The following is a 14,780-nucleotide window of genomic DNA, read 5'->3' as shown; positions in this document are numbered from 1 at the left end:
TTCCACAAACTGTAGGTCTAAATCTCATTTACCCTCGGTGCTGAAAAGGTACCCTGAACTCTAACCAATCAACCGAAATAAGCAAAATCAAAAACACATCGGGTCACAAAAGTAGAAAGGTCATTATTTTAAATTTTACTTGGAAATGAGGAAATGGCTAAACCTCGCATCTTTAACGAGAAGTATTTTGCTTAATTACCGTGGCCAGCTATTCTTTTTACTATTTTTTCCACCTAATGCCTCAGTTTCACAAGTAATGTGATGAGGTGATACCTATAATATCTAGACCATTTCTCAACGAAACATATTTAAGTTCTTAACGATTCTGAATATTTATACTTTAAAAAAATCATTACGGAAACTGCACCAAACGTTAATCTATTGATTGCTGGGTTAGCGTTTAACTTTTCTTTCAGCCTAGAAGCTATATGAAAGTGAAAGAGAGGTCTATTGAGCAAATATCAATCAATTAATTGTAATGAAGCAAATATAACTAAATGTTGATTAATGTGACATCAGATTTACTATTCGGGTTTGCATTCGCGACAAATATTCCTATATCGAATTAAACATGGACATAAACGCGCTGAAATTCAGTCATTGACCAGTTAAGGTGTTCACATAGACCTATTTTTTTGATATAGAATCTAAACGAGTATTTTCACAGAGAATCAAACTCATGATTTCCATGCTATAGGCGATGAAACTTTCACTAACCATTGAAGTTTCTTTCTAAGATATTATGTTCCTATGAAACAGTATCTTTCAGTTTTACCTGGAATTTTATTAGTAAATAATAACAAAAATGACGAATAACAGGTAGTGTGTATCAGAGAGTTCTTGATCTTAATTTACTTGCTACTTTACCTCTGAAGCCCGTCACTCATTTCGTTTCATAACAAGTTTAAGAATCTTAAATTACGCAAGTTAGTAGTAGACAATGGTTGATTTGTTCATAAGAGTTTAAGGTTCCTTGCAGCAGTAAGGCTATGTGAAATGTAGCACTATATACTAACGTGGAATCCGAACCACAAATGCTTCCCTTGGAAATCGAACTCTCGCCTCCCGTGCCAAAGACGCGTGCGCTAACCATATAGCCACCAGGGAGCTTACTAGAAGTACAGTATATAAAGTGAATGGACAATTTTTACCCCTATTCCTTCTTCAAATTTCGTTGATTGTATTTAACTCTAGAAGTGATCAGAGATGCTATATAGAATGAAACCTATGGTTTAATGAGCGATCTGAAGCAATATAGTGAGTTTGATGCTATCCCACCGAGAACTGAGCTTTCTCGTGGCTATATGGTTAGGACACCTGGAAAGACTTGGGTTCGGTTCCTGGCGAAACTTCACGTGATTCACATCACATCGTAAGCTATAGATCCGTCTCTTATAGCCTTGGTTTTGAAAGGAGCGCTGAACTCCAATCCAATTACCGGGAACTGAACATTTTCACCAAGGATATGCGAATTAGAAACTTTCTTATGTTTATTTGTAAGCAAAAACTGAAGCACTAAATATATCCGCCTTTTCCTTTTTCTCGCTTTATTGTGAAACTTTCTCTTAATACACTGACTTTACTCACTTCCGTTATATTTTTTCATATTATGCAAATGACACGGACATCACATAAACACTGAGGGCAGTTAAAAAAACGTACATTCTTTTCAGTGTAACTCGAACCCGGGATAAGCTGCGCCTTGTAATCTGCTACAGACCACTTATCTATGGATACCAGAGTATAAATCAACGAGAAGGGTTTTCCTTGTAATAATAATACGCATTGATAAATCAAGTGGTGAGTACCGAACCTTCTTTCCTATTATTATTAAATCAGCATAAAGAACAATATTATGTTACTACTCCATGTCAAATTTTAGGTCAGTCTATTTTTCTTTACAAGTATTTAAAGGGATGGCAAGTAACGCCAACGTTTCATTTGCAAACGTAACTGACAAGTTTTGTAGTGCTAAAACAACCTTTAATATAGATATAGTGATCATTTATTTTCTTACACTGAAATACTGAACAACTGTTCGAAATACCGAATGAGCAGTTTATTTCATTAACATCTTTCCATATCGCTTTCTGTTGAATAATACATATATATTAGACGAAGAAGAAATGATTTTTTTAACGCCCCACGATTATGCCCTTTAGACTATGAAAGTAACTGATTGTGAAGTTATTTTTTGTTCTCCCACCAAGAATCGAACCCAACACCACGTGTACATTAGAGACAAGACAAGGAGGATTTGTGATTTGGTTTAGTATGTATGTTTTAATTTCCTACACTACGCAACTGTGACATATTTATTATACTCTTGCATTTGTACTCATTCATGTAACATGAATGTGCATTGCAATAAAAGGCAGATTTTTTTTTTTTTTTTTTTTTTTAAGTAATTTCCAGCACAGTATTCGAACCTATGCTAAAATGAGTTGTGATAATAAATGTACAATTCAATCTTGTGGGAGAAATAATGTCAGATAATAAAATAAATAAATAAATAAATAAATAAAAAATAAAAAAATGACATACATTTATTTACAATACTCTGTACAAAACTTGAAAAGACTTAATTGTATAAACAATACAAATCTGTACAATGACGCATCAAACAGATGGAATTCTCACTTTTGTTCAAGAAGTTACATATCCAAAGATGTACATAAGAGTAGTAGTACCAGAACAGCATACAATAAATGATGAAGATAGAAAAAGGATAAAATCTCAATTGTGCTACTACATACGAATTTCATTTTTAAAAAAGCATAATGTTTGCAGCCAGGACTCGAAAAATTTTCTGCTCACCTAAGCGCCACAATAATACAAAACTCCTTTGATACATAGGCTTACATGTTTTAGCCTTATACTATACTTACTATTATAAAAAGTACAAATTTACTTTAGATTATTCCTTAAAGATACCAGCAATTTCAATTAAATTTTACAATGCATCATTTTTTTTTTCTATGTACGTATCTTGTAGTTTGAGCACTGAAATATCAATTATCCATTTTTTTTCTGGGTCGTACAAGATCCTCTATTAAGTGTCATTCAAATTAAGGTAAAAGGTAAATTGGAAACTGAAATTTATAACGAATTTATTAAAATTTGCTTTTAATCTATCGAAAGACAGAAACCGAAATACTGACATATAAAAACAAAAAATACTAACGTCCAAAAACCTACGCGCTCGAGATTTTTCAAGCCCTCACTGCACCCACTTCAACTACAATACACTTATTGCTTACATAGATCTTAAAGCTGAATATCATTTCTGAAAATATACTTTTATTCTTAAATTATTTTGAAAATATCACAAAAAAAAAAAAATGAAAGTGGCAATTATAAGAATTATTACATTTATGTACAGCAATAAACATAATATACTCATCAACTCTTGAGTTCGCTCATTGCACAGTATCACTTGAAAATCATGAAGCTTTCTCACACCATTAGAAGTCTACTCCGACTTTCTTATCGTTTTAAGATATATACAAGGATCAAAATTTGATATACTTATTTTCAATAAACGACTAATAAAATTCACTTAGATCTGATACACACTTGGGATTTATGTTCTTGTAACATGTAACAAAAATGTCACTTATCAAATAGAAAAAAAAAAAAACAATAAATTAAAACTGAAAAATCTTCCATACCAATGTCATCCTGGAATGTACTAAAAACTCTTTACAATTTACATTGAAAATAAATGTACATTTAACTAAATACAAATATCTACTTTTACTAAAATCCTGTTTCTATAATATGGCAAACATTTTCATTTTTTATATTTGAAATTATTACCCAAGCAGATATCTTTCAGTAACTTAGAAACTTTTAATACTTTGCGAAGAGAAAATTGAAAATAAGGTTAGCCTCAAACCCTCGAATTTCAAGCTTACTACCATTGACTGTTTACTAAAAACAATGTTAAGTGTCATGAAGGAAAATCTTAACGAAGTATACATTCAGCGTTATATAACAGACGCTCTAGTTACTCATTCGGAAGGCTGGCACCTCTATCCTATTTTCCTTAATTTCTGGACGTTATACTTTTTCTTCCACCAACTGAATAAATAATAAAAAATACATTTAAAAAAAATACACCCTTTTTATTGTCTCGCCTTCAACTGTTTTCAAAATTAGTGTTTAGAAACATGTAGCATCAAACCAAAAATAGTAAAATTTTCTCAGACATTAAATGAAAATCCCTGTGAAAGAGAGAATCTGAATTTCGAGGAGTACAATACAATACAGTTCACCCAATTACATCATCAGAATTCTTAAACAGGGCACTTAAACTTGAAACTTAGTACTGAACACATCGAACAGAGAAATTTGCTTTTTAGTTTATTGGTTGAACATAAACAATCTCCTGTGCGAATAATCAGGACATGAATACAGATCTATTTACAGAATGCACATATATTCCTTCTCGGTGATTTAATGACGAAATGTTTACACCAAAATATGTGAGTAATAAAAACCAATTTGTACCGAAAACTGTATGTTTCCAATGTTATAAAGTGCCAAAAACATGTGGAAACCGATTTCAATTCTCAGTTCTAGTACTTCAAAAAGTACCATACCTAAGTGTCAAGTTGTTTCTGAAGTTATAAATAAGCTAACAGAATCTCTCTTCCTGAATTTCCATGTTTCTGAATTGTAAGATACCTGTATGTCACCTTTGAGAAAGTACAATTACCAAGGTCTCAAAAAGAATCGCAGTTGTAATTCAGCTTTACATTCTTAAATTTGCTTGTATAGATACTTCACAATTCGGAAAGAGATTATACAATCGTCACAGTCTACCTTAGCCTCACACACTTTCTCTCTCTTTATACATATATATAACGTACCCCGTTTTTACACCAAAGCTAAGGGAGACCGGGATGATGATAATTAATGAAAAAGTGGGATGAAATGAGAGAACCCCGACAAAACTCAGGCATATAGTGTTTGTCCATCACAAAGGTCACTTGGTGCGAGCTGGGATAGAACTAGATGCCCCTCGCACCAGAGACGAACGCTCTACCATTAAGCCACCAAGGCCCGGCTATACAATAGTTTCAATACAAATCCCTTACATCTACATAATTTAAGAACCATAGTGGTTTCTGCAAATAATTTCAGAAGCTGTGCAGAGACACTTCAGAGTAGCTTACGAAATAAGCTCTTGCAACTAATTGTACTTTTACATTATCTACACAAATATCACGAATCCATTGTAATATATCAAACGTTATAAAGATGAAAAGCCGTTGTTCTTTTATATGTGATCACATTGTTTTTCACCATTATAAACTGTATACACCTTGCCGACAAGTAATATTCAAAGTTCCTTTATATCCTGTGTATTGATTCTGCTTGGATTGATATATGAATAACATGATAAGCTCAGCCATACCCCATACTGCAATACAGACTTTTCATTTTTAACATATTTGTTATGATAGTGCAATGGATTAATGATATATTCATAGAATTTGAATTGAGAATTTGAAAGAGTGGGTGTGTTAGTAACTAGACTGATAGTTTGTAGCAAACCGCCGATTTTACAAGAAATTGTCAATAGATAATGCGCATTTATTCTGATCTTTTGGCCATATTTGCCATTTTATATTTGTTTTTGTTACTTCAAATGTTTTGTTCACCTTTTATCGGAAAATACAATGCTCGCTGTTATTGTGGAATGCAGTGTATAATAGGAAGCTGGCTTTAATGCGAGGCTGAGGAATTCAGAGCTGACTGACAGGAAACCGTCACCAAGAAACGGTCACTCGATGGTCCTAGGCAGGGTTGCCAGTGCGCTGTCAAAAAATTCACCTAATACTCACTTAATTCAAAGAGTTTATGCAAATTTTGCAATCCCTATCGAAAGTTTTTTTTTTTTAAATAAAAAAACTCGTCATTTACAAATTTGCATAAGCAGTTACCGTATTTGGGTACATTTTGCATATTACTTTCTATATTTTATAACTACCCGCGTGGCGGAGCGGTCTAGCAGTTTAGTCTTCGATTTCAAGATAAAGGAGTCAATTCTGCTGGGGACAACTGAATGGAATAGTTCAAATCCCACCTTATGCACGATTTTTTTTTTTTTTGTTGTTGTTGTTGTTGTTGTTTGGTGACTGACAATTTTGATGCGCTTGGAACAATTTTCTTCTGCAAATAGAAGTCTTGTATAATATCACCTATAACGCACCTGTCAAATTCATCGCAATGAAATGTATACTGTTCCGATTTAGGTCGTTTTTTTACCTGGAGTGGTGAGTGATGATTCACCAGCATCCAGTCCCTCTTTCCGTATGTTTGTAGCACTTCGCACAGAGATCCCTGTATACGTAGACACACGCAAATTAGGCTGTGATAAATGCTTTAGTTTTTTCTCCCTCGTTTCTTCGTCGCACTGCACTATGACCTTCCTTATTCCTTCTCTAGCTTCGCTGTGTATAGTTTGACCTCTCTTACGCTGTGAAGCCATTGTTAAATGAATAATAAGCAACAAAACCGTAACCACAACAGCACCCAAGAAATAACCAACTCACACTAACTTTTCAGAATAACATTCATGTGACAATTTTCTACCCTTGGCAACACTGACATATAGAAGGAGAGTAAGGGAGTATCGCAAGAGTCAGGCACAAAAATGTTGAAATTTTCCCTCCTCTATCTCAGCCCCCGCTGGTAAACAAGCTAGCTCCCTATAATACCACTGAAATATGGAATTTAATGCTCCTGACCAGAGGGAATCACTCTTTGTTGACCACCCAAATGCACGACTTCCTGGAAAAAATCAACAGTAGTGGACAAGTGAATTCTGATAAAATTTCTCTCCCCTTGTGTGTTACATCGTCGCACTACCGAAATTATAGCTATTAAATATTAGTACCTCTTACAATTTTTAATGTAAGTTAACGAATTTAATGTGAGCTTTTGGTAAATTAATTACAGATACAATGCATATATTGATATTTGCCATGAAACTGTCAGTTTTTAAATTCATTTCACCTGCAATTTTCGGAGTTTTATTTTGGCTTAACTTCCAGTTTTTAGTAATCATATCTGACTAGATCGATTAGAAGCAATAATAATAATGATAATAATGAACTTATGTTTCTGTGGTGTTGGACTTGAGGGTTCTTTACATCATAAACGTAACGTAATACTAAAGGAGCCTATTTTTTTACTTTTCTTATCTTTTATTAAATTTTCGTTATTAAATACTTGATAAAGAACAGGTGAATTGGTCCTGTATATTAATTTTTCAACTTAAACAAGTAAGGCAAGAGGTATTTGCGAGTACAGACAAATTAATTATTTTAATTCAAGAAACTGAACATGTCCAATACTCTAACATGAATTTAATGGTTAACTTGCAATTGTTCACACTTCAAGATCAATAAACAAAGAAAATAAATTAAATTGAACTTCCAAATTCTAATTCTCCTCTGTAATGAACATTAACTTCAGATTAAGAAACCAAAAATTTTACCAAGACATAAATAAATAAATAAGGAAAAAGTATACATATACTAAACTACCTTTATTTAATCTTTCAAGACCTTTCTTTTATCATGTGATAGTCTGAAACCAGCTGATACCTATTTTATTTTTTCTAAAAAATAATAATAGTAGTCAATATCTTGAGACTTCCTTTCACTTCCTTACATCTTCTTGATATTAAAGAACCAAAGCTTGCAAAAAAAAACCTGAGTCACTTTTTTTTTAATGAAACTTAAGAATACACGTTTTGAATCCTTGGTGTATAGGTAGAAAGAGATCCAAACTATGAAAATCTCACATTAAAACGTGACAGAGACACACGAATTGAGAGCAGAAATTTCTGTTTTATTTAAAAATTGCTCTGATAGAGGTTCTTTCGGTGGTAATAAATTCAAATATATGCCACACTGTTTTTTAAAACCATCCTCTCTAACCCAAAAAAGATTAATCTCTTAAATGTTACAATATTATGATAATCCACTACTCTGTAAGAAATCTTTGGAATACCTCTTGTTTCCAATAAACTGTCCTAACTTCAAGACAGCATCTACTTGCGGTTCAACAACTAAACTACATTCATCTTCAGTACCATCTGCTACATCAATTTCAATTTTCGCTGGCTTAGAAAACAATGTTGTTTTGCACGATTTACGAACTGAATACAACTTAACACATCCAAGTTTTTCCAATAATTCAATTAATTCTCTTGTATGGAATGGCTGCAAAGCGGGAGAGAAACGTTCACCAAACTCTTTCACAGATTGACTTGGACATTGCATACTGTAACTTAACACAGCACCTAGCATTCGGTCTAACACACGTCGATTCAAACTTCCATCAACTCTCACCCAAGGCCGGATTTTCACCTGTATTTGTTCCATTGGTGTCCAGTCAATCTGCTTTACTTTGTCTTCAACATCGTGAGACCGTGATAAAGCTCGCCTTCTTCTTCTTGGACGAGGCTTCTCTTGTGTAGTCGAAGTTTCAGCTTCATCTGTCTTTGACTTAGGACTTTGTTCCTTGGAATCACGTTCATCAGTTATTACATTTGCGTCCTCAGTATGGTTTCCATCAGAATGATCAGTATGCACTTTACCTTCATCTTTCGAAAGGGACACTTCATCTTCACGTGTAAGAGATAAAACATTTGTGTCTAGAACTTTTGCTTTTGTAGTCTGAATTTTTTCTCTATCTAACCGATTCATTTTGTAAGAATGTATCAACCACGGCCGCACGAAGTCGTTGTGTACATAATGAACTGTAGTGACACCACAACGGACTACCGCATTGAGATCAGACAATAAATTCAAATGGTCAGAAAGCTTCATACCACTAAGTTTACCATCAAAATTTTCACGTAAATCTTTGACTGTTGCACCTACCTCCTTCTTCTGAAGAATGAAATGCATAATGTCTTGTGCATTCTTCCAATCAGTATCCGTTCTACCTTGACTTACATATCGCTCTTCTATCTCTTCTTTGGTGACCTTTTCAGCTGGTAACACTACATGATTAGTTAGATTTTCTAGCACCTCCTTAATTAAGCTAGGTTTTAATGGCAAGAAATTTTCATTTGCATCCACCGTTTGGTTGAACTGGCCCAAATGTATATGCACCAATTTTTTACCATCACTGCTCTCATCATCACATAAGCAACTAAATACTCGACATGAGTTCACTACAAAGAAATCGTGGGCATGCTGTGTTTCTTCCAGAGGAGTATCTTTCATATCTCCTTGCATCATGTACAGAGCTATTCTCGATGCTGCCCTAGCAAGTGCATTTTGCTGAGCATTTTTCACCATCATTGCAGACTGATCCTGGTTGCTATCTGATTCAGACAAGTTTCCTTCTACGTTCTGTTCTTCTTCAAAGGTTTTATCTACCTCCATCACAGTATCTTCATTAGGCTGTGCATCATTCTTAGCACTATCTTGCTGCACTCGATCCGCTGCATCATCATTCTGTGTACTATCTCCAGAATCTGTTAGTTTCATTTTCTTCTTTGGGTTTTCACGTAACTCCTCATTCACTTTTCTCTTCCGTGTATCCGAGATATCTTGCTTTTCTTGGGGCTGATCGAACGATGCACCACAAAGGAACAACGAATTCGATCGAAGTTCTTTACCCATTTTAGATCCTTTCAACAACTCTCGGAAGTGTTCAAATATTCTCAAGTATGGTTCATCCTTTTCCGAAATTCGTGGATCTAAGATTATAATCTGTTCTGGAATTTCAACATGCAACTTCAAATTCTTCCCTGAAAAAAATTCAACTAAAGTTGCAGCATTCCCACCATTTGTTGCAAGTACTTCGAAACCTTTATCGTCACATGCAGTAGCAGAAGTACTGGCCAAACCCCTTTGAACACTTATTTTGTCATAGTAATACTTCAGTAATTTCTCAAGCATAGCATAGGACTCTGAGAATATTTCATATTGATACTTCGTTTGCAGAAGATTATAATAGCTTATGGAGAGTTGATACGGTGATGATGAAAGAGGCAAATAATTACCTGCTTTGCAAAAAGATTTCATATAATACTTCTTTAATGAAACCATTTGATCTGATCGTAGTTTCCCCATTGCTGCTCTGAGTAAGTTATCAGGGTATTGTTGATAAACTTTGAAAAGTTGATACGCCCAAGATGTTTTATCTGTAATACAACATAATGAACTGTGTATCATAGCGTTCACTACACCACAGTAAATGTCAACTATATTCTTTACATCATAAAACTTTCCTCTTTTCTTGAGAGATGCCGAAGGAAATATGACATCGTATTGTTCCTCAAACTCTTGTATCGTATCAGGTATTGTAGTTTCAAAATCAGTCTCTGATGGGGACATTTTAAATTTATCTTGAAGTATTTCAACCAACTCAACAAACTTCTCGGCCATTAATTTCTCTAGTTCTTCACTATTTCCCGGTAAGAGTTTGATTTGTTCTGCTACTTTTCCAAATGTTTCAGTGATCATTGGATCTTGCCGCACTTCTTCAAGACACAAAGCCACACTATGAGATGTGGCAGGATTCTTCATTATGTACAGAATTCTACGCTGACAAGCTCTTGAAGTCTTATCTTTAGATGTTCGTATATGTTTATGGAGAATATCTCTAATAATCTGAAAGTTCAGAAAGCTTTTGCGAGAGTTATCACATAAATACATACCAGCCACTTTACAAAGAAGTAACAGTGTGTCTTCTTCTGGTGACCAATCTACTCGTAATTTGCTCATTAATTTTAAAGCTTTCTGATCTACTTCATCATAATACGGTCTGTGAACTCTCCGTTTCTTCTTAGGCTCTACACGTCGCACATATTTCCTTAACTTTTGTTTAATTTTTGATGTATCTATTACGTCTGCATCTTGTTTAACAGTTTTCGTTGATTTCTTTGTTTTCTTCTTCCCTGCACTAGTAACAGATTGCAAATATTCAGTATTCTTTTGTTTCAGTGTCTCACCTACTTTGAACTGACCACGTGATTCTTTCAGACGTGCAAGACGGGTGGCTCGTTGTTCAGGTTGAGGCATATCTGCATTGTGTTTTCGAGACTTTACAACAATTGGATTATTGTTCCAATTCCAATTACGCTTCAAATGGGAAAAGATTGCAGAATCTAGCCCGGCTGCTCCTTTCCGGTCACCAGGTACACTTCCATTGTCTAGGTTTGGAGCCTCATCTGGAGCTCTCGGTTGAATAGCTTGTATCATTGCAGCTTTGTGATGAAGAACTTCCAACGTGATGTCTTTTCCCGCTACACACATTCTCCCACCAAGCTGTGTATGCACGCATATATTCCACATATCATACCAATATCTATCAATATCCGTCATCGTTTCAAAAAAGTAATCATGTTGTTCATAAATACAATCATCGCTTATTTGATGATATCCAGGCTTAGACGTTGTGGTGTCCAAAAGAGATGTTTTTCGATTCACGTATATGAACACTTGGTCTTTCTCTTTCAGGCGCTGTGGACCAAACTGAACTAAACCCACATAACAAAGTCTGGAAACAACTTCGTGTATGCTAAAGATGTATTTTCTACCAACCAAAAGGTTATTTCTTAATGGTGAAGGCAAATGTCTGACTAGATAATGTTGCCGTATGGGATGTTTTAAGTAAAAGTCAATGTTGGGAATCACACACGATATATTAAATAGTTTTACAAATAAAGAAAGAGGTAATCGAAGCAATATATCACACATTAAAGCCCAACCTTCAGGCCATCCCACGTGTTTTGGCAGAGGGTTGATAAACATCTTCCACGAAACATCCGGGACATACACGGTAGAAAATTCCGAAAGAAGATCACTAGAAATATTGTATCCTTTCGCAACCAATTCTTCCACTGCTTGATTTTGGTCTAAGTCTTCAACACCTTCATATGCATACACAATATAAAACAAAAACTTGTGAAGTGTCTGCATTCTTACAAATTTCGGGGAAAATCCATATTTTCTTCCAGCCATTCTATCATATACTAGTTCATCGTTTTTACTTTCAGATTTACATGGAAGTGCCATCTCTTTCAATTCCATGACACTTTTGCTTATTGCTTCGGTATCAAACGCCTGAGAATCCTCCTTTTCCTCCTGGGGTACCTTAATCACTTCTTGAGGCTTTTTCACTTTATCTCGACTGGGAATGAAGAATTTCATCTTTGCCTGTTCAATCGCGGATTGAATTACGGCGTGATCCGTTGCTATATTTGGCTCACATACAAAATTTAGCACTCTTTGTTTGCCTCCACATCGAAGAATGGTTCTGATATTTTTCACATGACCATCGCTACCAAGTTTAGAAAGCAAGCGAAGTAATGATTTCTTGTCAATTTTCATGTGGTAGCCTTCTCGACTTTCCTCTTCGTTAATGAGTTTCATCAACTTAGCATGGTCATCAATGACTTTGTGCAGCTGAACCTGTTCCATAATTAAATTAGCACGTTTCAATAAACGATATGTAAGGGTAGGAATATCCCTTTTCAAATGCCACGTGGTTTGTTTCAATTCATCCGTAAAACTCATTGTGCGTTCCTTAGCAAGTAAGCTAGTGTTTACGTTCTCCACAATTTCCGTTTCAATCAATGGCTCTTGACAATCTTCCCCTATTTGGGTTGTCTCCTTGTCAGCATTTATTGACAGATCATCATCTAATGCAACCTCGTTCGCTGGAGTATAAGAACGAGAGCTCGAGTCCAGCTCAATTTGGGAAATATCTGAATGCTTCGATTCTTCATCATTGGGCAGCCGAATACTTTGATCATTGCTCTGTTCATCTTGGACAGAAATTTTACTGCTATCCTCTTGAAATTCCAATTCTTGGGCTTCCTTTCTTTTTTTCTGTTGAGTTTTAACAAGACATAGCGTTTTCTCTTTCTCCTTTTTAAACTGAACTATCATTTCACCTTCCTTCTCGTAAATTTTGGAAGTAAATCTAAATACTCGCTGCCTCCCAACATCTTTCATAAACGTTGATACAACTCCACGCCGTAAAAGATTCCGACACAACGTACGTGCTTCCAGTTTCGGCTGACCCATCTTGGTACCAAGCTCATGTTGACTACATCCATCTGGTCCAGCATCTTCAATGTGATAATATGCTTGTTGCAACAACGGTCTATCCAGGAGAATTGCTTTTTGGTCTAAAAGACCTGAGGTGTTATCTTCCTCTTCATCCAAATCCTCATATTTTTGCCACATTTCACTAACATCCATACCTGGGTTAATCAATTTAATAACTCGAATCAGTTTTTCTTTGTCATTTGCTTTGCGTTTCCATTCTGCGGGTGTAGCGTTGGGATACAAAGTTCTGTATGGTAATTTGAGATCCGTTTGCACATAACGCTGAAACTCATTCGTCTTAAACAGTTTCTTCAACGAGTTTACCAAACCCAATTGTTGTCTAATCTCTTCATATTCAGCAACAAAATTTGGTCTGCTCTTGAGAATTTCAATCACTTTCTCCGTTAAGAACAGAGCTTTGGGTTTTCTCTCCACATAAAATCTAGGAAGATGCATTAGACTCCCACTGCAATTCTGTCCAACACCAGTCTTTTGATGATGAATTTGCTTGCTTATCAATTTGTACTTCATTAAGAATTTTCTTAGATAAAATAAAGATTTTGGATCTTCTCCAAGCTGTTGTAAACTAATTTTCCCCTGAGTTACTTCCCCGTGGTACCTAGACCTTCCTACTCTTTCCAGCAAACAATATTGTTTAACTGTCATATCAACCATCGTGTAAACAAACGTTTTATCTCCCATTAAAGCAGAATTTCTAGCATCTTGAGTTGCTACAAGAATCAGTCTGTCACCCCATTTCTCAATAACTTCAGACAAAGACATTTTCCTTGCTTCTTCCGAAATATTTTTCTGTGTGTAATAGTTAGCAGAAGAACCTTTAATTCCTTTTTCTTGGTCATCCACTGGAGAAAATGGATAAATATCTTCTACCTCAAAATCTGGTTCCAAAACCGTTCCAAGTTCTGGATCAACAAAATCATATCGATTAAAAAGAACTAGAGGCTTTCTAGGATTTGGAAGCTCATAAATTTCCACATCCTGGAGACGTTTTATGACATTCCATAGAAATATTTTAGAATTCTCATCTATAGTCATGTGAAAATTTGGTCTCTCATCTAAACGAATCCATAATGCTTGAAATGTGATACCATCCAACCCTTCTAATGCTATTTCGTCAACCAAAGCACTTACGTAGTCAACCGAAGGTTCATACATTTTGATTTATTTTTCACAATACAATTTCTAAAATATATACACGAAAAATTTTCTGGTAAAGCAATTACACTTTTCTCCTTCTTCTTCTTCTTTACTTTTTCTCTTCATTTCGCGTTCGATTAGTGTTCCTACATCAACTGAATTAAGTCGCACATAGCTTCTGCCATCCACATCGGCGATTTTATCACACACAAGAATACTTCTCTCCATAAGCAGCTGTCTATCATTATTAACTGAAATCTACACTTCAAGTTAACGCATGTTCCAGGAAGCTACGTTGAATTTCTTTTGGATATCTCTATTCATGTTAGTATAGCTCCTCTTGCACAAAACTGTAAGAGAAAAAATGTAAGTTACTAAACTACAATTATAGCATTTATTTACAAGTGAATTTCGTTTCACATATTAAAACTATGGTAGACTTTCACACTATGCGAATTCAATACCAAAACCGGAAGTACTAGATATAAAATTTTCTGTTGCAAAGGTTGAAGCCACATCAAAAACAGTTCC

At 35.0% G+C, this 14,780-nt stretch overlaps 1 protein-coding gene across 1 annotated transcript in view; it reads right to left on the bottom strand.

Annotated features, from left to right (window-relative positions):
* Positions 1–2,521: 2,521 nt before the first annotated feature.
* Positions 2,522–14,780, bottom strand: part of LOC145671264 (general transcription factor 3C polypeptide 1) — a 36,973-nt gene continuing 24,714 nt past the window's right edge. The window contains exon 3 of the mRNA XM_081740193.1: positions 2,522–14,599. Within this exon, the coding sequence (XP_081596319.1) occupies positions 7,989–14,267 (6,279 nt within the window). The 5' untranslated portion in view covers positions 14,268–14,599 and the 3' untranslated portion in view covers positions 2,522–7,988. The remainder of the gene's footprint in view (positions 14,600–14,780) is intronic.

This window comes from Thermobia domestica, chromosome 15 (genome assembly GCF_964235325.1).
Source record: "Thermobia domestica chromosome 15, izTheDome1.hap1.1, whole genome shotgun sequence".
In the NCBI taxonomy this organism is placed as follows: Eukaryota; Metazoa; Arthropoda; class Insecta; order Zygentoma; family Lepismatidae; genus Thermobia; species Thermobia domestica.
Note: the sequence above shows the minus strand (reverse complement) of the source record. Positions and strands in the feature narration are given on the sequence as shown.